General features: G+C 33.8%; 1 protein-coding gene across 5 annotated transcripts in view; it reads left to right on the top strand.

Moving 5' to 3' along the window:
• The window catches only part of SSX2IP (SSX family member 2 interacting protein), a 43,097-nt gene extending 21,130 nt beyond the window's left edge, over positions 1 to 21,967 (top strand). For 3 of the 5 annotated variants that reach the window (XM_081305068.1, XM_081305067.1, XM_081305069.1), the window contains 13 exons: positions 1,614 to 1,745; positions 2,370 to 2,539; positions 3,311 to 3,523; positions 5,795 to 5,905; positions 7,399 to 7,534; positions 8,932 to 9,007; positions 9,085 to 9,262; positions 13,451 to 13,601; positions 15,601 to 15,737; positions 16,071 to 16,244; positions 18,668 to 18,782; positions 19,189 to 19,354; positions 21,524 to 21,967. In XM_081305068.1, the coding sequence (XP_081161194.1) occupies positions 1,703 to 1,745; positions 2,370 to 2,539; positions 3,311 to 3,523; positions 5,795 to 5,905; positions 7,399 to 7,534; positions 8,932 to 9,007; positions 9,085 to 9,262; positions 13,451 to 13,601; positions 15,601 to 15,737; positions 16,071 to 16,244; positions 18,668 to 18,782; positions 19,189 to 19,354; positions 21,524 to 21,698 (1,845 nt within the window). In that variant the 5' untranslated portion in view covers positions 1,614 to 1,702 and the 3' untranslated portion in view covers positions 21,699 to 21,967. The remainder of the gene's footprint in view (positions 1 to 1,613; positions 1,746 to 2,369; positions 2,540 to 3,310; positions 3,524 to 5,794; positions 5,906 to 7,398; positions 7,535 to 8,931; positions 9,008 to 9,084; positions 9,263 to 13,450; positions 13,602 to 15,600; positions 15,738 to 16,070; positions 16,245 to 18,667; positions 18,783 to 19,188; positions 19,355 to 21,523) is intronic. The other 2 variants (XM_081305070.1, XM_081305071.1) reach the window with 2 other exon arrangements.
• Positions 21,968 to 22,407: the final 440 nt, after the last annotated feature.

Below are 22,407 nucleotides of genomic sequence, written 5' to 3' on the forward strand. Positions count from 1 at the left end.
TGAGCCACACCCCCAGCCCTGTTTGTATATTATTTAGAGACATGACTCATGAGTTACTTTGCACCTTGCTTTTTGCTGAGGCTGGCTTTGAACTTGCAGTAGCCTTCCACACTGCTGGGATTCAGGCCTGTGCCACTGTGCCCAACTCATCTTAACTTAACATCACATAATTATTTTCCATAGCCTGAAGTATTGAGGATACTGGTTATAAACTGTTAATCCTCAGTCCAGATCTGGCCTGAGGACACATTTTATTTGGCTTGTTACACATGGCCATTGTTATTTGAGTTTCAATTTACAGTCAGGGCCATAGATCTTAAGTGTACAACTTGATGAAATGTACTTATATGTGATTAATTCTCAGACCAAGACACAGAGCATTTTTGGTACCCAGAAGTTTCTCATATACCCTTCTACCCACTCCCCCACTTCTGACAATATAACCTGCATAGAGCTAAGAACTTTTAATTAGCTTCTACCATAAAAATTCACATAAAAATAAAGAATTCCATAAAAATTCACATAAAAATTCAGAATTCCAACATCTCTAAAAACTCAAAGTTCTATCAACATAGAACCTGCTTTCTCTTTTGACAAGTTACTTTAGTGGAGAAGCAGCTGTCCAAAGTGTTGGCACATGTTCTTCAGCTTGCCTGCAGACTCCACCCCTCCTCCTTCTGTCCCTGACCTTGAAATCAATTGCCAGTTGCCATTTATAATTTTACTTGAATTGTTTTTCTTGTGATGGAGAAATATCTTTTCCATTATCTCTAAAGAAGAGGAAACATGAATGGTAGATGGAAAAGGTTGCATGTCTTATTTAGTTTACTTTTTTAGTTCATTTGTATTCTGGCCTTTAGATATTTGTTAGCGACCCTAGTTCTATATAGTTCTGTTTCAAGGCTATTCAGTGTTCTGTGTATAAATGTCTCATTTATCTAGTCCTCTATTGTGGAACATAATTGTTTCTTTTACCTATTGTAATGAACAACCTGTATATGAATCTTTGTATACATTACCTTATTAAAATAAAATTTTAGAAGTGGACTTTCTAGATGAAGACATTTTTTACTTTTAATTTTGATACATAATTGCCAGATTGCTTGATAGTAGTTTAAATTGATGTTATTTGAATAGCATCAAGCCCTACATCTATGCCAACACTGGCAATTAAAATTTGAAAGAAAAGTTTGGGAAAACAAAATGGGGAATGTTGGCCAAGAAGCTTTTCATCTTTTTGTCTACGTAAATAAGAGTTATGCTTTGTTTTAAAGGATATTTTTGTTTAAAAATGTTACTTAGTTAAATGCCTTATCTTAGATTTATATTATGAGTCATATCAGGTACCATGTAGCTTATATATGAAGTAACGCAAATACCCCCATGAGAACTAGAGAACCTTTAGCCTTGATCCTTATATATTTGTACATATATGTAACATCTTTTTATATAATTTTTAAACTCTACTAATGTTCTGTATTCACATGGGTGGGAATAAATGTTGCAAATCCTTCTGGTTTTTGAAGCACATGCAACTAATTGTTACATAATGGTTTTATATTGGTTTTCATATTTTAAATTAGAGGCCATTATTCTGTCATTTGCTTCTTAAGGAGATGCCTACTTAGAAGAGTGACAGCAGCTGGTCTACATGTTTCAGTGCTAAACTGGTTCCTCAGGTATCCTGGCTCTGGAAATTGCTATGGGAGATTGGATGACTATTACAGATCCAGGTCTGTCTGCAGGTAACTGAATCTAAAGTAAAGGGAAACCAAAGCAGTTTAACTGAATCTAAAATAACTAGCAATCAAAGCAATAATTGTCAAGGTGAATGTTTTCAACAAAAATATTAAAAAGTTACGAAAATATTGAAAATGTGACTAGAGAGAGAGATAAATAATTACAAGTGTCCAATTTTCATTTCAATAAAGTTATCAGAGAGAGCTAAGAAGGTGCTGTAATCAGTGGGTTCAGTGCTTTAGATAGCTTACTGGATCCATAGTATTTTTGAGTAAAATTTTTATGCATTTGAAATATATTTAGTGGCTACTTCAGTGTTTCCCAGGTTTGTTCCTTTGTCATGTAAGCATTGAGTGAAATAGACAAGTGTGTTTTGTCTATAATTTTTTATAAGTCTAAAGTAGTAGAAGTTAAGGTGTATTGTCACTTAACATGTCTACTAAGAATACTACTTTAATTTTATGTTTTTTGGGAAAAAAAAACATAGGTATCAGATAAAAATGGCTTCATCCCAATTTAAAAATTCTTAAATATGTGTGTATGTGTAAAGTTTAAAATCTTTGGTAAGTTAGTTTTACAAACATTTTTTTAAATTAGTTATGCAAATGCTATTTATTGATTCTTTTCAGAAAGTAAAAATATCTCTCAATATACCTCAGAAACAAAGATGTCTCCATCAAGTCTATATTCACAGCAAGTGCTATGTTCTTCAATACCTTTATCAAAAAATGTGCACAGCTTTTTCAGTGCCTTCTGCACAGAAGAGAATATTGAACAAAGTATTTCATATCTTGATCAGGTAACATGTTTTCATAAATAGCATAAATCATTATACAGTAGAACATACACAGAAGGTTATAAAAACATTTGTCGAGCACAAGTACATTGTTATCAGTGGCCAGAGACTTAGATTAGATTTACTGAGAACCTTGGTAATGATCTAGTCTCATATAAGGTTAGCTATTGTATTTGGAGCAGTTTGGCCTCACCATCATCCCAGGCTTCTCCATTGAATTTAACCTCATTTTATTGGTGCAGAAAACTAAGTACCTTACTCCAGGTCACAGGGGTTATAGAGCAGAGTCTAGGGGAAAACAACAACAACAACAAAAAAAAAACAGTTCTTTTAATTTTTTTGTTCTTTGGGAAATTTACTAGTTTCTTAATGAACTCAGTATAGTTCTCTGACTTAGAAAATATTTCTGTTTCTTTTTAGAAAATATTTTGTTTATTTTGCTCTCTGGTAGTCAACTTTTAAAAAATTAAATTTTTAATTGGCAAGTAAAAATTGTATATATTTCTTATATACAACACAATGTTTTAACATATGTGTACATTGTAGAGTGGCTCAGATGAGCTAATTAACATGCTTCATACTTTTTGTGGTAAGAACATTTAAAATCTACTCAGCATTTTCAAGAATACAATACATTGTTATTAATGATAGTCAACATGTTGTACAGTAGATTTCTTGAACTTATGCTTTATATCTAACTGAAATTTTGTGTCTTTTTGACCAATATCTCCCTAAGGATAACCAACTTTTAAAAAAACATTTTTCTCCTACCAGGAATTGACCACTTTTGGTTTTCCTTCATTATATGAAGAATCCAAAAGTAAAGACACAAAAAGAGAATTAAATATAGTTGCTGTTTTGAATTGTATGAATGAGCTACTTGTACTTCAGCGGAAGAACCTTCTAGCTCAGGAAAATGTGGAAACAAAGAATCTGAAACTGGGAAGTGATATGGACCATCTGCAGAACTGCTATGCAAAACTTAAGGTAGAAAACGTATATCATTATGTATTTTAGTGTCATTATTATATAACTAATTATTATAAATGTCCATTGACTATCAAATGTTAAGGTTGTTTTTAAAAGCTTTAGTTTTTTTTGAAACTTTGAGCTTAATTTGCACAAATCAGTTATACTGCTTCCTATTATCTATATTGAAGGCATTGATTTTATGACTACTCTAATGACTTATTAATCTTTAGAAAGTTAACTTAGAAAATGTTTATATTCTGAGGAAAAGGATTACACCACCCCATGTAATCTTCCTTAACAAAGTAGATGTTTAATTTAAAATTCTTTGTAAGAGCTTTATTAGTTCATTCTAAGAAAAATATTCTTTTTTTTTTTTTTTAAGAGAGAGTGAGGGGGGAGAGAGAGAGAGAGAGAGAGAGAGAGAGAGAGAATTTTTAATATTTATTTTTTAGTTCTCGGCGGACACAACATCTTTGTTTGTATGTGGTGCTGAGGATCGAACCCGGGCCGCACGCATGCCAGGCGAGCGCGCTACCGCTTGAGCCACATCCCCAGCCCTAAGAAAAATATTCTTGATGTGTTTATGTCAAACATTCTAAAGCTCAATAATGAAAATAGACCAGATAATATCTAAGAGTCCTGGGGCTTAGAAAAAGATCATATAGAAAGATGCTTTATTAAATTTTTCTCCGAGAAAATGAAATTATTTTCACAAGACCATTGGCCTGCTGCCTTAAAATGTTAGAACATTTGTTACTGGTTCCTGGTTTGCTTTAACATTCATTTATGTTTTCCTTCCCCCCGCCCTCTGGTTCCAGGAATTGAACCCCCAGGCTGCTTATCACTGAGCTACATCCCAGTAGCTTATACTGCTCCCTCCAGTGCCCCACACTTTTTAAAAACTTGTTTTGAATTTTTTATTCTGAGACAGGGTCTTGCTAAGTTGCTTAGGGCCTTGTTAACTTGCTGAGGCTTGCTCTGAACTTGTGATCCTCCTGCCTCACCCTCTCAAGCTACTGGGATTATGGGCATGTACCACCATACCTGGCTTATATTTAAAAATATTGGCAGAGAGGAATAAGGTGTTCAAAATATGGTGAGGGCTTATGTTTGTTGTTGAGGATATAATGTACTGGTATCCAAGTCTAATTTTTTCCTAAATATACTATTGTATATTGGATTTCTTTGTTCTTGGAAAAGACATTCCAGGAAGAGCATGTAACTTGCATGAAAAGCATGGTAGCTTGAGAGTGCATTTCACTTTCAAGTAACCACAAAGCCCTGCAGGGGCTGGAGTGTGTAAATATGGATGAAGAATGGTGAGAGGTGAGGCTTTTAACCCCGGGTTCCAAATGGTTTGAAAGTCATGGTTCAGAAACTGGGAGGCGCTGAAGAGTTGTAAACAGAGGGAAGACATCGTGTAACTGTCATTCTAGTGGAAAGGTGGAGAAATGATTGGGAGAGTGCACATTTGTATTCAGGATGGAGGTATATGGGGCTCAGAAAACTTCATGATGGGGGTGCCTGTTAGCATGTCTTTGCAGAGGTTTTGGACTTGAACTAAAGTAACGCCAGGGATGGTATTCCCACCCTTCTTTTGGCTTAGCTGTAGCTCACTTGTCTCTTTCTCAAAGCCAAAAATTTATTCTCAAAGGAGAGGTGATGATGATATTATAGATGAGGATATCTTCCAAAGTGTTCAGCAGAAGTATTAAAAACAGGCAGATGTTTATTTGAACTTGACACCTTGTTTATTAAAAACAAGGTGTCAAGTGCCTGAAATCCCAGCAACTCAGGAAGCTGAGGCAGGAGGATCACAAGTTCAAAGCCAGCCCTAGTAATTTAGCAAGGCCCCGAGCAACAACTTAATGAGACCCTGTCTCAAAATAAAAAATAAAAACGGCTGGATGTGGCTCAGTGATTAAGTACCCCTGGGTTCAATCACTGGTACCAAAAAGTAAAAAATAAAAAGTATTAGAAATAAAAAGTCTGAAGAAATTTTAAATGGGTTCAGTGGCATCATCATGGAATAAGTGAAAAGCCTTTCAAGGGAACCATTTTGAAGCTCCTTTTGTATATACACACAAAATTTGGAACTTAAATGAAATAGAATTTGATATGTAAATTTAGATAAATGCTGCATAGTAATTGCTCTAAATAAACATTTTGTGTGCCACTACAATTTAGCTTACAAAACTAGTCTGTATAACTTTTTGTTATTGACTTAAGAATTCAATTGTTTTGAATTTATATAATTTTGGTCAAAATGGCATACAAATATTTTAGGAACAACTGGAAACCTCCAGGAGGGAAATGATTGGGCTTCAGGAGAGAGACAGACAATTGCAATGCAAAAACAGGAATTTGCATCAGCTCCTGAAAAATGAAAAAGATGAGGTAAGTTATCAAGTTATTGCATATGATGTTTTATTTTTTTATTTTTTGTAATTTGAGGGAAACCATAAGAGCCATGTAACTTTTAAAAAACCTATTATGTCAAATTGCTGTGGTGGACCTTTGTGTATAAAATCATATTTAACTAAGAGGTTTGGAACCCTCCCTTCTACACACTCTGCCTTCCACTCCTAGGGGATCGATTTGGCTTAGGTTCATAGCAGATAACAACAGTGTCCTCTACCATCCTTCCTGCACACAGATTCACTCACTTTTTCACAGGCACAAGGTGCTTTAAATGCAGGATTTTTGTGCTCTGCTATATCTGCACTTGATATCTGACTTGCCCCTTTTTGTACTATCTGAAATATTGATGTTATTGGTCCAGTTAAGCAATTACTTGGCTCAGTGGGCACAGGAGCAATTCTCGTTAAAAATCTTATTTCTGAGGTGAAAGATATAATAATTCTAATTTTTGCTTTAGGTTTACTTGGTAGAATTCTAATTTCTAATCCAGTGGGTTCTTGGAATTATGACATCTTCTGACAAATTTCTAATTTCTTCAGTGGTTAGTTGGACTTAATTAATGGATTTGTTTTGTAATGTATCTATACTTGGTACCTGTACTATTATGTTTTTATTGCTCTGTTTTTATTGTTTATTTTATTATTTATTTTTATTCCATGTAATAGCTATAAAAATACACTTTCAGTGTTTTATGAAAGACTCTTAAGGGAGTGTAAGTCTTTAAAACCCTTTGATTTGGATAATTTTATCATACTTCATTTTTAGTAGTCTATTTAATATTTAGTAGTATATTTAATAAACTTTTGTCAGAAAAGTTTGACCAGATCTGTTGATTTAAATGGTTTGAAAACAGTTCATCTTTGGTAAGGAATAAGTTAATCATATTATTCTCTAGCAAGGATTGAGAATGTCTTTGTAGAATAAAGCACTTATGTCAAGTACTGCCTGAGAAGCTTTGGTAGATACCTATTTTGACACATAATAGATGATCAGCAAATGTTGATCAGAGAGAAGTGGGCCTAGTTACCTGCTACATGTCCACTAGCTAATGTACCTCATGATCACTTGGTGTACTTGGCCTATCCGGGCCTAATGTATGAAGTAAAGTGATTGCAAGTCAATAGGAGAAGGAGGTCACTTTTTAAGATGACTATCTGGGTCCTACTTGTTTCAGACAAAGCCCTTAATATTTTAATACTTCCATAGATTTTCTGGTTTCTAAGTTACTAAGAATATTTGTATAGTAAAAAGTTGTAGAAGATAATTTAGAAAGTTAATATTCTGAAAATTTTAAAATTAAGAAATATAAACTTCGTGACTCATTTAAGTGATTTGTAATCATTAAAAAGAAGGGAGAATCATCTCAATTTAAGTACTATGGGAAGATGACTGCTAATACTTTTCTCTTTTGAATTTGTGAATTTTAACTGGATTTATCATTTCTCATTTGATGGAAATGCTTTTTTCAGGTACAAAAATTACAAAATATCATTGCAAGCCGAGCTACTCAGTATAATCATGATATGAAGAGAAAAGAACGTGAATATAATAAGCTAAAGGAACGTCTGCATCAACTTGTTATGAACAAGAAGGATAAAAAAATAAGTAAGCAGCTGGCTAAGATCTGGCCAAGGGAATTAAAATTATAAAAGGATTGAGGACAACAGCTCAAGATGTGTTATTTTCATGCTTTATACAGTAGATTTTAGATTGATTTTAGTTTTAGTATGTCTGTATAAACTGGAAATTTAGAGAACTGGTTAGTGGAAAAAAGTCATTTTGGTTTGATTTATTAATTGTATATATCTGTTTAACATAACAGGTGTAGTATTGGGCCATAGAGAGAAACTGAGCCCAAAGATACTCTTAATTTTTCCATAGCAAAGAACTGAAAATATTAAGAACCAGGGTGTATTTCTGAATGTCAAAAGAATGATTTTAGAGTTCAGAAAATTGTTCATCAGACCAAATCAGTTATATCAGTTTGAATTCCTTTAAGTTTGGTTCTATGTTTTGAAGTGATTAGTCATAAAGAAGTACTGTAAAAGTTAGTGTCTAAGGTCTCCTTTTTAAAAGTATTCTTCTGAAAACTACAACTATTCATGCAAAAGTATATGCCTAATTGCAAGTAAATAGTATAGATAAAAAATCAATCTATATATACACGAAAGTAGGCTGTACAATACAATTTTACTGGCTTATCAAAGATTTAATTTTGGAAAACAGGCCCTTATATTTAGGGGTCTAGTTGTTTTCAGTTTCAAACCCAGTTGGAAATGACGTAATGTTCATAGTGATTTTATTAACTATAAAATTGCAGTAATTTATTCTCATCTTATTTCATTCTTATAGCAAATGTGTCCTCCATCTAGGGCAGAAGAGGTGTTGCTATTGTCAGGATTCTAGACTTCTTTGAAGATGACAGTGATGATGATAATGATGACGATAATTGGGCATGACAAACTTTTTCTATAGAAATCCAAATAATAAATATTTTTTGGCTTCGTTAGGGTCTACAGGTGTTTTTTGTGCCTACTACTCCTCTGCCATTGTAAAGAAAAAGTATCCATAGAAGACATAAACAAATGGATGTGGCTGTGTTTCAGGGAAGCTTTATTTATAAAATTAGGTGGCTGACCTTCAGGCCATAGTTTGCCAACTGTTGATAATGAAATTAGTAATGAAAAAATCAGAACTATTAAATGCTTAACTGTGTGCTAGACTCTATGTTCAGCTCTACCTTTAGCATTATTTCTTATGATCTTAAAAACTCTTTGGTAAATAATTTCATTATTCCTATTGTGTCAGTGAAGAAAGAGGCTTAGTAGTTAAGATCTCAGTGCTCACCAGCAGAGGAACTAAAAATTTGAAATTAGGCTGTTGAGCCCAAATCTGAACCCATATATCAAGTTGACTCATATCCCTAGTGTGTATAGGATGCATTAAAGTTTTGAATAACATATGATAATAATTGGTTTTGTTTTGTGTGTTCATGTTTGTAGCCATGGACGTTTTAAATTATGTGGGGAGAGCTGATGGAAAAAGAGGCTCCTGGAGGACTGGTAAAACAGAAGCCAGGTAAAGGCCAGTTTAAATTGATAGACTTACACTTTGTTTTCTCCAATGCATTTTCATAACAATGTTTTCTTTCTCAGGAATGAAGATGAAATGTACAAAATTCTCTTGAATGATTATGAATATCGTCAGAAACAAATCCTAATGGAAAATGCTGAACTTAAGAAGGTTCTTCAGCAAATGAAAAAGGAAATGATTTCTCTTCTTTCTCCCCAAAAGAAGAAACCTAGAGAAAGAGCAGATGATAGTACAGGAACTGTAAGTGGCCTTTTTCTCTCTAATATGCTCTTTAGATTGCAAAGTAGGTGTTTTAGTCAGTTTTTTCACTGCTATGACTAAAGATCTGACCAGAACAATGTTAGGGAAGAAATTTGAGGGCTCCCGGTTTCAGAGTTCTTAGTCCATAGAAGGCCACCTCCATTCCTCATGGCTCAAGATAAAGCAGAACATAATGGTGGTAGAGAGTGGCAGAGGGAAGCAGCTCACATGGTTATCGGAAGCAGAGAGTGTCTCCACTTGCCAGATACAAAAATATAACCCATAGTCACACCCCAATTCCCACCTCCTCTGGCCATACCCTACCACTTCAGTTACCACTCAGTTAATCCCTGAGATTAATTCACTGATTGGGTTAAAACTGTGACAACCTAATCATTTCTCTGAACCTTCTTGCATTGTCTCACACGTGAGCTTTTGGGGGATACCTCACATCCAAACCATAACAGTAGGGCAGTTCAAACATTGGGTAGGTATGCTTAGTGAATACACTATTGGTAATTTGAACAGGATAGTCACTGCTGTGCTACCTCCAGTCACTGTGACAACCAGTGTCCCTGCATGTTTCTAGACATGCCCTGGGAAATAGTGGAGATAATCTTTTGGTGACTTAGTCCACGCTGAGCACTATGATATGTACTATATATGTGAGAGTATTAATATTAAGCTTTGATTATTTAGGTACTATAATTATCCCCATTTTAGAGGTGAAGAAACTGAGCCACAGTAGTAGCCCAGTATAATACATGACAAAACTAGGATTTGAATCAAAGTCTATTTCTAGAGCTCGTGCTGTAACTGTTGTGCAAATATCTTCTTTTTTTAATATTTATTTTTTAGTTATAGGTGGTCATAGTATCTTTATTTTATATTTATGTGGTGCTGAGGATGGACCCAGTGCCTCACGCATGCTAGGCGAGTGCTCTACCTCTGAGCCACAGCCACAGCCCCCCAAATATCTTTTCAACTATTTCTAAGTGTCATGTGATGTACTTTTGTTAACTTTGGGAACCAAGTAATCATTTCATCTACGTATTTATTGCTTGTTCATTATGTTGTAGTTTCTGGAAAGAAAAAGCAAAAAGATACTGACTCTTCCCCTCAAGAAGCTCTTTTTGGTGGGGCTGGGATTGTGGCTCAGCAGTAGAGCGCTCGTCTAGCATGTGCAAGGGCCTGGGTTTGATCCTCAGCACCACATAAAAATAAAATACAGATATTGTGTCCAACTATAACTAAAAAATAAATAAATAAATATATATTTTTTAAAAAGCTCTTTTTGGGAGAGACATGTGGAGAAGTGGTCGTTGTACATGTTAAGTAATCTGATAGTAATCTTAATTCACATTAGTGATTAAAATCTAAAAATAACACTGTTGATGAGAAATGCTAATTTCTTAGCAAGTCACCAGAACTTGTATTTTAAACCCATATTTGAGACTTATTTATTTGGGGGTTTAACAAATAAGTCTAATAAGCTCATCCTGCCTCCTATTTTTCTTTAAAATTTGTTTTTAAATGTTACTTGAATGCATAGTCCCCCAACCCCATTTATCCATAGGAATACATTCCAAGACCCCCAGTGAATGCCTGAAACCACAGATCATACTGAACCCTGTATATCCTGTTTTCCTATTAAACTTTCTCATGTTTTTTCCTATACATATACTATATCAGTCAGTTTTTCATCACTGTGATCTGAATCCCCAACAAGAACAACTTAAGAGGAGGGAGAATTTATTTTGGCTCACAGTACCACAGGCTTAGTCAATGATCAGCTGAGTTCATTGCTTTGGGCCCACGATGAGGCAGCACATCATGACATAAGGACATGATAGACACAAGCTGCTTCATTCATGGAAGCCAGGAAGCTGAGAGAGAAAGAAAGGAGGAAGGGACTGTGGGAAAGATGCATCCTTTCAGGGAATGTACCCAGTGACCCACCTCCTCCAGCTATGTCCCACTGGCCTACAGTTACCACCCAGATAGTCCATTGAAACTAGGAAGGTTACAGCTCTGCTAATCTAATCATTTTACTTATGAATATTCCTGCATAACACAGGAGCTTTTGGGGGACACCTCATATCCAAACCATAACATATACCTCTGAGAAGGTTTAATTTATAAATTAGGCACAATAAGAGATTAATAATTAGTAGCTAATAATAAAGTAGTTAATATTTTGTCTTTATAAAAGTTATATGTGATTTCTCCCTTCCCCTGAAAATACCTTACTGCTCCAAATGTATTTTAGGATCTTAGTTGACTAAGATAACTGAACACAACTGAAACTGAGAATACAAACTGTATTCTTTTATACGCTCAGTTTTTGACCCATCCTTGACCTCTTAGCCCAGTGCTATTGTATCTGCTGTGGGAACAGTCTAATCAGCTGTTAACCTTTTCTCACAAAGCCTTCATTTCTAGTCAGTTGTTAACTTTCACAGATACCTCTTCAGACTTAGCATAGTTTCCATTACTTAGTCTTTCTCAGTTTTTGACCCATCCTTTAATAATCTTTCATTATCACCTTTATTCAGAAAAAGTGGGTAATAAATCAAGGAGATCTTTCTTTTCTCAGATGCCTTTCCTCCCATGAGTTAGCCAGTGTGTAATTCTTCATAATTCCAATGTATTAAGTTTGGGGAAATACCTGTTAAGTATATTTGCTGTTTTTAGAAGATCCATTTTTCTAGCTTCCTTTAATCTTAAAATTTAAGTAATCAACCATTCCCTTCTTTAAAGGAAAGATTTTGGAGCATTTTAGCAAGAGGTAACCTTAGAATGCCTAAATAACATCCATATTTCATTTATTATTTAGCTGGCTTGCTAAATGAAATACCTATTACGTTGGCTATTTGATACCTAAAATTCAAGTTAGGTAAATTTTTAATTTTCATCTTGTTATACTGTTTGGGAAACACCCAGTAAGAAATCTTACTAGTTTTTTTAAACAACTAATTTGTAGTATAGGTCTGAAATCTGAAACTTTGAGTACCAACATGATACTACAAGTAGGAAATGCCACAGATAACCTCATGTGGTAGGTTGCAGTCAAAACAAAAGCTTACTAAAATATATATAAATTACTTTCAGCCTGTGTGTATAAGGTATATATGAAATATAAATGAATTTTGGGTTTAGATTTGAGTCCCATCCCTGAGATTATGTATACGTATATATTGCAAATATTGCAAAATCCAAAAACATCTGAAACACTTCTAGTCCTAAGCATTATAGAAAAGGGATATTCAATCTGTATTCTGATAGACTTGTATATAATGGACAGAAGAAAAGATGTGACTCCTTGGAAGTTACTGACAAGTAACTCCTGAAGATAAATTATCAACAGTCAGAATTACAAGAGCCACATCCTGGGCCTTTCCTGTGCTTGTTCTGCCTTGGGGACCTTGACCTCTTTTAGCCCAGTGCTATTATATCTGCTGTGGGAACAGTCTAATCAACTCTTTCTTTCCATCTTGTATCTTATTTTTTTCTCTTTTTATTGTTCAAATTAATAAAGTATATCTGCCTTCCTGGATGATAATAACAAATTAGAACTATTTTATGTAGACAGCAGGTCATTATGACATTTGCCTTTTAGTATTATTTTCCCATGTCCTTTGTCCTACTGTAATTCTTTATATAATAATTTATCACTAAAATTTGCTACGTTCTTCTATAATTTCATGTCTTGTCATAATTAAAAGATCTCTAGTTGTATAAAAATTGTATGAGGAAAGTAGGATTAATAGTTGCTTTTACTTTAGAGGTTATTTCAAAGGTTTATTTGTTTATGATATATATATATATATATATGTTATAAGCAGCTTAAGATTAGTAACAAGTTGATTGAACTTGACTGTGTGACACTTAATGTAACACTTCTCTATATGAGTTTAGACAGGTAGTGAGCATCTCTTCCTCAAACAGCTCCATGACTTTTGTCACTACTTAGATTCAAATTCAGATTTAAGGAGAACTAAGTTGGGGAGTTATTATCTTCAACATTGTTTTTTCTCAAAATAAAAGTACTGGGGCATGTATACCTAAAATACAACGCAGAAATTATTTAGGTAGGTCTCTTTCTTGTAATCAATCTGATCATTACTGCCTGGTTGTAAAACCATTTTAAAATACTGGTCTTTTTCTTTTCACTGTCATCATTTGTAGGTTATCTCTGATGTTGAAGAAGATGCTGGAGAACTAACCAGAGAGAGTATGTGGGACCTATCTTGTGAAACTGTGAGAGAGCAGCTTACAAACAGCATCAGAAAACAGTGGAGAATTTTGAAAAGTCATGTAGAAAAACTTGATAATCAAGGTAACTACTTCTTTCCTGCATGCAAAATGATTTTGTGATAAGCCATTTATTTCCAGTCACTTGGAAAGCCACAGTATGGGCTCTGCCATGAAGCTGGTAGCTCAATTTGGTGGTTTTAAAGCAAGATTTTGCCTACTTTTTGCCATGAAATTTTAACTTCAGTAAGAAAAATATACTTTGTTCTCAAAGTAAATCTTTGAAAAGAGGATTTCATGTATCCATCTGCTCTGAATGCAGTATACAGTCGAGCAAACTGGTTTTTTTTTCTATATCTTGAAAATGAAAACATTCATTAATACAGAAAAAGATGAATCTTTTGCTCACTCCAAGATACTTGCATGTCACTAGGTTCCAAATAATTAAAAATTATTTTCAAAATAATAGATGTTCAATGCAAAATATCAATTAAGAAGAATATAAAGTAGAATATCCTGGTTCAGTTCAACAGTATTATTTTAGACATTATTCCCTGACTTACACTTAAATCTATGTTGATGAATATATCCCTAATATTTTATATTTGTTAAATAAAGTCTACATGGTTTAAAAGAAGTTCATGAAAGAAAATTTATTTTAGGGGCTGGGGATGTGGCTCAAGCGGTAGCGCGCTCGCCTGGCATGCGTGTGGCCTGGGTTCGATCCTCAGCACCACATACAAACAAAGATGTTGTGTCTGCCGATAACTAAAAAATAAATATTAAAAAATTTAAAAATAAAATACATAGTAATGTAAGGGTCCAGCGAAAAGTCGGAGGAAGAGACCACCAAGAGACTGACTCATGCAATTGCAGAAGGGGATTTATTGAGGATCCAATTCAGCGCCCTGAGGCTCTAGGCTCAGCTCACTCAAGAAGGAGAGCAGCCCAGAGCCCCAAGCAGAGGCTAAGCAGTGCTTAAGTACACTTTTTGGGGAGGGCGGGGCTTTGCATACATCAGAGCAAATCAGCATGAGGCGTGGGAAAATTGAACAACAATTCTCATACATGATTAGCACATTCATTGGCGGGAACAGCTCGGGCCGGGGGTGATTGGTCACTCCTAAGGGGGGGGGGGGTACACATTCAAACTGATTGGTTCGGGCCCTGTATGCTTATGTGACAAACTGCACAGGGCCTTAGGCTAAATGGCCAGTAGGGCGTTGTCTTAACTATCTCAGGAATTTCAGGTTCTGGGTGTAGCAGAGGAACTTAACAATACCTGGTCTTTCACTTTTTAATTCAAGCTTTGCAGCTTAGAAACTTTACAATGCCTGGTCTTTTACATTTTAATTCAGGCTTTGCAGGTTAGAAACTTTACCCTTTCAGTAAGTATGTCTGGACTTCCTATTTGTTGAATGTAGTATGAGAGAACAAGATTTGAAGACTGCATTGATCCTCTAAAACACTATCAACAAGAACATAGTTATGAATTTGTTATTTTTGTTAACATTCTGTTAATGTAGCTAATTTGTCTATTTCTAATCAGGACATAGTCTTGCATATATTTGGATTACAAATTAAGGGTTGACAACAGAGCTTTGCAAAAATATCATTTATCCATAAAGTGATACAAATTTAGAGTTGTTATGAGCTTCTAGTTGCTTTGCTTTTTAAAAACTTTATAATGTTAAAATAACAAATTTAACTTTATTTTGTTTATTAAAAGGAAAGCACTAGCCGGGCGCAGTGGCTCACGCCTGTAATCCTAGCGGCTTGGGAGGCTGAGACAGGAGGATCATGAGTTCAAAGCCAGCCTAAGGAATGTCAAGGCACTAAAGCAACTCAGTGAGACCCTGTCTCTAAATAAAATAAGAGCTGGGGATGTGTCTCAGTGGTCGAGTGCCTCTGAGTTCAATCCTGGTACCAAAAAAAAAAAAAAAAAAAAAAGACCCTATCTTTTTGAAAAAAAACTATGAGATTCTACAAAAAGTTCTGAGACCCTTGATTTTTAAATACATGCTCAAAACATCCCAAAACTAATGGTGGTATTAATCTTTGTCATCTTACTGGGTTTCTGTTAGTTTCAAAGGTACATTTAGAAGGTTTTAATGATGAAGATGTGATATCACGACAAGACCATGAACAAGAAACTGAGAAACTGGAGTTAGAAATTCAGCAATGTAAAGAAATGATTAAAACACAGCAGCAACTTTTACAGGTAAATGTGAATTACCTTTCAAAGCTGTTCTCTCCTATAAAAGGCCAGAATTTTACAGAATCTTACTAGATTTTATTCCTGTATTTCTTAAGATTTTTATATTTATCACTTTTCCCAGTCTAAACCAAGTTGTCTGCTAACAGGTGATGTCCTGTACCCTTTCTTATATAGCTGAGGTAGTAGTATTTGGGAAAGGAGAATTGTCATGTGACTTTCTGATTCTTCATAAATTTCTGCCCTTTCGCTAAAGTTTAACCTGTCTTCCCTTGCTTTCATTTCAACTCGGAGTGTTGCAGGGATCCCCTGGAACTTACTATGTTTTAAAATTAATAGCAGCAGCTCGCTACTGCATGTGATGATGATACCACTTCACTATTTCGAGACTGTTATTTGTTGGAAGAAAAGGAACGCCTCAAAGAAGAATGGTCTCTTTTTAAAGAGCAAAAAAAGAATTTTGAGAAAGAAAGACGAAACTTTACAGAAGCTGCTATTCGCCTAGGATTGGAGGTATTTTAAATAGTTGTGCTTTTGAAAATTCGGGAGTTTGGGACATAGCCTTCAGTAGAGTGCTTTTAGTTTGCTTTTCTTTCTTTCTTATCCAGTTTTTTCTCTAAAGGATTTTATTGGTCATCTCATAAACTGAAGGGAGGCTAAGCATATGAACATTATAGAATGATATCTTTTTTCCCTTACCAGATTGGGAATTGCAGTTTTTAAAATATAAGCTATAAGCATTTATTTATTCCTTTCAGATTGGCTTTTTTTCTGTGAAGTGTTTTAGTTTCATACAACAGTGTCTTAGGCACCTTAGCCTCTATCAGTAGGTATGCCAGAAGAACATGTGCTTTGTTTGGAGGGAAAAAAATAGTTAAAAACAAAATTCTCCTTCTATCTCCAGTCTCTCATTCAGGGATGTATGCATTAATAATTAATAGTTTAGATTGTTTATTCATGTATAATTCTACAGCTTGCTTTTTAAAGCAATGTATTACCTATATGTTTCCATTCAAAAATTATAGAAGTAATGTCTGAACACAGTTTTTTAAAAAAATATATATGACTACAAAGTGAGAAAAAAATCCTCTTCCTTTATTCCTAGTTTCACTCCTTAGTGGTAACCACTGTTAAATGTTTGTGTTGGTAAATTCTTCTGAAAGTATTCTTTTAACTTAAATATTTAGTATTTAAATAATTTTTTCTCGATGTTAGTCTATCAATTCTCTGTTGTGTAAGATAAAGAATATAGTGATCTTCTGGTATTTTCCATCTATACTCTTCCTCATTCACATCTGATTTCTTCATAATATTAACTTTTGCTGTTTTGGTTTCCTTTTTTACTGTAAATAAATAATATATTTGATGTTTCCATATCACATTTGTTCATCTTCAGACAGTATCAAATCCCTGCAAAGAAAGATGAAGAAATTCTGATAGTTATCCTCTTCCACCTTTCTTTCCCCCTTTACTTGGCTATTTTTGTTTATGGTATTATTTTTCATTGTCAGGTGGTAATACATTTGTGTTCCATCCTGTAATATAATCAGGGTAGAAATAAGTACTTTGTCAAAAGTTGAGATTTGAAAATTTAAAACCAGGCAACAACACTGATAGCATCATGATTATATAAATATTGTTCATTCCATAAACTAACATGTTTAGACACATAGAAAATTTTCTGTATTATTAACACTTCGCTACCCAGAAGAGCTGTATTACTAGTTAGTGAATTCTTTGAATTTCTCTGTAGCTTCCTTTCTGACTTTCTATATTTTCTAAATACAGACTTAGCTGCTGTATTTCTTATATGTATCTCATACTTTTCTCTTAGGGGTTTCTTTTGAATTTCCAATGTTACCATCTGAAGTAACTTTTCATAAATAGTACATAAGAGATAAACATTTTGAATCCTGGAGTACCCAAAAATACATTCCACATTTGTTCTGTCACCTTTTTTTCTCCTCATAGTGTTGGAAGAATTATTCCATTTCTTCTCATGTTTGATTTTGTTAAAGAAAGGCCAGATTATGTTATAACCTATATTACTTTGTAGATAACGTTAGTTTTTATCCCCTTCTCTGGAAGTGTTTGGACTTTTCTGTTCCTGCTATTCTGAAAATTTACCAGGATATGTCTAAGTAGTTATTTTTATCTGGAAGATTGTGTCTACGGAAATTTTATCTATTTTTTAATTTTTCTCTTTTTTTTGACTTTGCTGTATTCTAGACATCTGTATGTTCAGACAATGTTTGGCATTCTTTTTTTTTTCCGTTTTAAAGAGAGAGTGAGAGAGGAGAGAGAGAGAGAGAAAGAGAGAATTTTTAATATTTATTTTTTAGTTCTCGGCGGACACAACATCTTTGTTGGTATGTGGTGCTGAGGATCGAACCCGGGCCGCATGCATGCCAGGCGAGCGCGCTACCGCTTGAGCCACATCCCCAGCCCCAATGTTTGGCATTCTGAGTATTTCTTTAGATATTCTTTTACCTTTATCTTGTGAATCACCAAACTGGTGTTTAGAGTTAGTTTTATTATTCACTTTAGCCACATAGTTTGTTTTCAGAATTTATCTTTTAAATGTTCTAATTTTTGCTTTTTAAAAAAATCTTAATTTTTGCTTTTCTTTTTAAAGCTTTGTTTTACAGTCATTGATTCATCCGATAATATATGTTAAAATTAATGTGTTTTGTATGTTTTTGGCATTGTTCATTTGAATTCAAAATTACTATGAAAATAGGGATTGTTGGTTTATTTGGTGAAATGGGTAGAATTTTTAAACATGATTTTCTTAGTTTCCTAGGTTAATTTATTTGATATATAAGGAATATGTATAAATAAGCCAGAGAGCAAACACCAATAGAGAAGTCGTGAAATGGCAACCGTGTGTATGTTGAAGTATTAACCATTATTTCTTTGGTTTGTCGTCATGGTAGAGAAAGGCTTTTGAAGAAGAAAGAGCCAGTTGGTTAAAACAGCAGTTTTTAAATATGACTACATTTGACCACCAGAACTCAGAAAATGTGAAACTTTTCAGTGCCTTCTCAGGAAGTGAGTACTTCATAAACTCTTTAATCTGAAAATGTATCCAAATGAAATGTACAGATTATTAATATAAACCTTTGTAGATCACGAGAAAAAGTTCTTTTAATTTGACCTAAAAATCAACTTTAAGATTTTATTTAGTGAGTCAAAATGAGAATGAGAGGAAGACTATGCCTATCTTAAGTAACTTTCATTGTGAATGAAATAATGTCAGGTTTTTGAAAAATCAGTCTAGAGGTAACATTTTTATAACTAGATCTTTCTGTTTGCAGGATATGCAACAGAGTTGGCAAGTTAATTTAATTTGTTCTCTCATATCTCTTTCAAATGGATCATCCTAGTAGCTGTCTTCACTGTTTTTAATACCTCACCACATGTACTGCATCCTCCCCCCCCCCCTTTTTTTTAACAGGTTCTGATCGGGACAATCTTATAGTGCACTCAAGGACACAGCAGAAGAAGCCTCACAGTGTGTCTAATGGGTCTCCAGTTTGCATTTCTAAACTGACTAAATCTCTTCCTGCTTCACCTTCTACTTCAGACTTTTGCCCAACACGTTCCTGTGTATCTGAACATAGGTATTTGTTTGTGGGTGATCTTTTTACGTGTTTCCAAAAATTGCAATGCTGAGGAGAAGTTGACATACCTGTAGTATTAGCAATAGTAGAAGTTTGGAATAGAAATTTTGTAGATGCGTTTATTCAATCTACAAGTACTTACTAGGTGTCCAGTATATTGGCATTGTGCCAGGAGTACAGCAGCAAGCAAGGTACATCGGTTCCTATTCTTTGAGCTCAAAATTATATAATGTGTGTCTTTTTACTTTACATGTAAAATACAATTTTATTTGCAATAGTTAATATTTTAAATAATATAACAATATTGTTTTCACAGTTTTTATGTAGTACATAGTTTGTAGATCACATATTGTTCTAAGGGCATTGGATAAGCATTACAGAATTTTATTCAAGATTTGGGTGGAAATCCAAGTTTTTAAAAGTGTACAGTTTTGTTATGTGGAAAACAGTATAAGAGTCAGTAATTAAGCCAGAGGATCCAGTTAGGAGTACATTATTGGAGTTGAGATGAGAGATTATGGTCTTTGGAACTCAGGTCATATGTGAAGATAAAAACGTAGAGATTTGAGGTGTATTTGAAGATAAGGCCAGTAGATTGATTGACACGTTGAATATGGGAAATGAAAGTTTAATTTATAATCTAACAATAATATAAACCTAGTATTTTCTTACATGAATGTTACTGAAACTCCCAAATTTATCAGTCAGAATTATCTACATATAGATATAAATTCTCATCATATACAAAGAAGTCATTTTATATCTAAGTTATCTCAGTCATTTTTAAGTTTGTAAATTTTTGCTTTTTTACATAATTATTTTTATTATGAAATATTTGACAGGTCAGTATTCCTTGAAGGCATTGTTTTGTGGTTTAATTAAAAAGTCTAACATTCAGTACCTACATGATAGGATGTGAGTTAAGTTTTAATATAAGTTAAGTTTGGTTCATTGTAAACATTCAGTGGCACCAAAAATATATGTAAATAAAAATGTATTATTAAAAAGATTTTCTGTTTTTGTATTTTGAGGGCTACCCTAGACAACTTTAGTGGCAAAGAAACAAAATTTTGGTGCTTAAATGAACTCTGTTTAACTATTCTAACCTCTGAGAATGAGATGAACAGAATAGAATTACATAAAGCTGTACATCTTGACATAATTCTTGAATTTTATATTATTTTATAAATTTATATGTTTTGTTCCTGAAGAAACTTGGTTTTTATTTTATAATAAGATTACATTAAAATAATTAGGTGTATTTGTAACTAATTTCTATAATAGCTCCTTCCTTACTTCTTTTACTATAGAGCAGAACTTTATACAAAGGCTGTGCTTTGAATCTGTGCAGGGTGACACATGTGCTGTATTACTTACAGAACTAAGTTGATCATTGAACTTACCTGAGACAGCTCTGAGGTTCAGGGATTTTGAGGACTGAATTAAGTATAAGCAATTTTTTTAAGTGTAGATAAAGTATAAATAAAATTTTTAGGTTATTGGTTTCAGTTTTTAGGACTAACAACATTGTCATGTTGTAAGATCAGGTTAGTAAATAAAGGTCACGGGAAATGTACATTTGAAAAGTTTTTCTGAAAAAATTATATAAGGTATTCAGGCAATAAAAATATATTATTCATTGACTCAGCTTTGTGGATTTTAAAGTAATCGTTTCATATTTCTTTGTTTTGAGGCTGGTTGAACTTAAACCATCTGGCTTTGGAGTCTGATCTCTTAATTACTTTTATAGGCCCTCATTAAATGTCTGAATGGACGGGTGGATGGACTGATGAAAGCAAGCATGAACAAGCACACAAGCAAAGAAAAAAAACAATAGGATTAGAAAATAGTAGCAGAAAGATGGAGACATGGAGCATTAGCTTTCAAAATCCACATGTTCTGTTATCTACTCTAGGCTTCACTTGGGCAGCATGCTTCAGAGTAGATTAGAGGGACCGATAAAATCGATAGTAAGGAGATGGATAGGTAAAAATGATGACCCATTTTGAAGCACTTCTCTTTAATGTTCTTGATCAGTATGTCCTCAAAATTTACTTAGCACAGGATGTGGGAGCAGCCAGAATTTAGACATTGAGGGATATCTAAAGCATATATAATATAAAAGAGGGAAGGGATAATTATAAAGATTTACCTTTCTTTTTCCAACAGTTCAGTCAATGTACTGAATATAACTCCTGAAGAAACTACACCAAATCAGGTTGGAAGAGAATGTACAAATCAGAAGTGGAGCATAGCATCAAGACCTGGGTCACAGGAGGGTTGCTACAGTGGATGCTCCTTGACCTATACAAATTCTCATGTGGAAAAAGATGACTTACCCTAGATGTGTGGATGGGATTTTTTTTTTCATTAACATGTTCATCAGATTTCACATCTAAGTTGAAACAGGGTATGCCATAAAGTCCGTCATCTCTAATAATTCAAGATGGTCTGAGTTGTTTGTTTGGACTTTCCTGTCTTCCCCCAAAGAGCTGAAATGCTAAATGTCTTTAAAAGGATATAAAAGCTTTGGATATGTATTTTTAGTAACAGAAACATCTGGTTCTGTGAATAAAGGAATGTATAGATGTTTGGATGGAAACAAAGCACTAGAATGAGTTTCCTCTATAGGTATTAAAAATAGCACTTTTAGGAAACTGATTATTGTAAATGTTTAATTTTTGTCCCAAATATAGTTGGCATTGGAAGTTTAACCTTTACTTGAATGTATACTGTAGATTTTTAACAAAGCAAGTTCTATATTTATTATGTTTAGTGTGATTTTGAAATTACCTCTTTCATATGTTTTAAATAAAATGAAATTTATGTATGTTTTGTACATAGATATACATGATTATGTTAAGAGGCTTTAAGACTTAAAAACTTCTACACAACCATGAGTATAGTAAAATTTTCAGTTGTATTCTGTTTACAGGTGTGTTAGGACCATTGCCACATTGCATTTAAGGTTTTTTTTTTTTTTAATCCATATGGGCAATAAATATTCAAAAATCTGTTCCATGAAGCTGAGTTCTTTAGATAATCAACATTAC

Source organism: Spermophilus citellus (assembly GCF_964194105.1).
Source record: "Spermophilus citellus genome assembly, chromosome: 9".
Taxonomy (NCBI): Eukaryota; Metazoa; Chordata; class Mammalia; order Rodentia; family Sciuridae; genus Spermophilus; species Spermophilus citellus.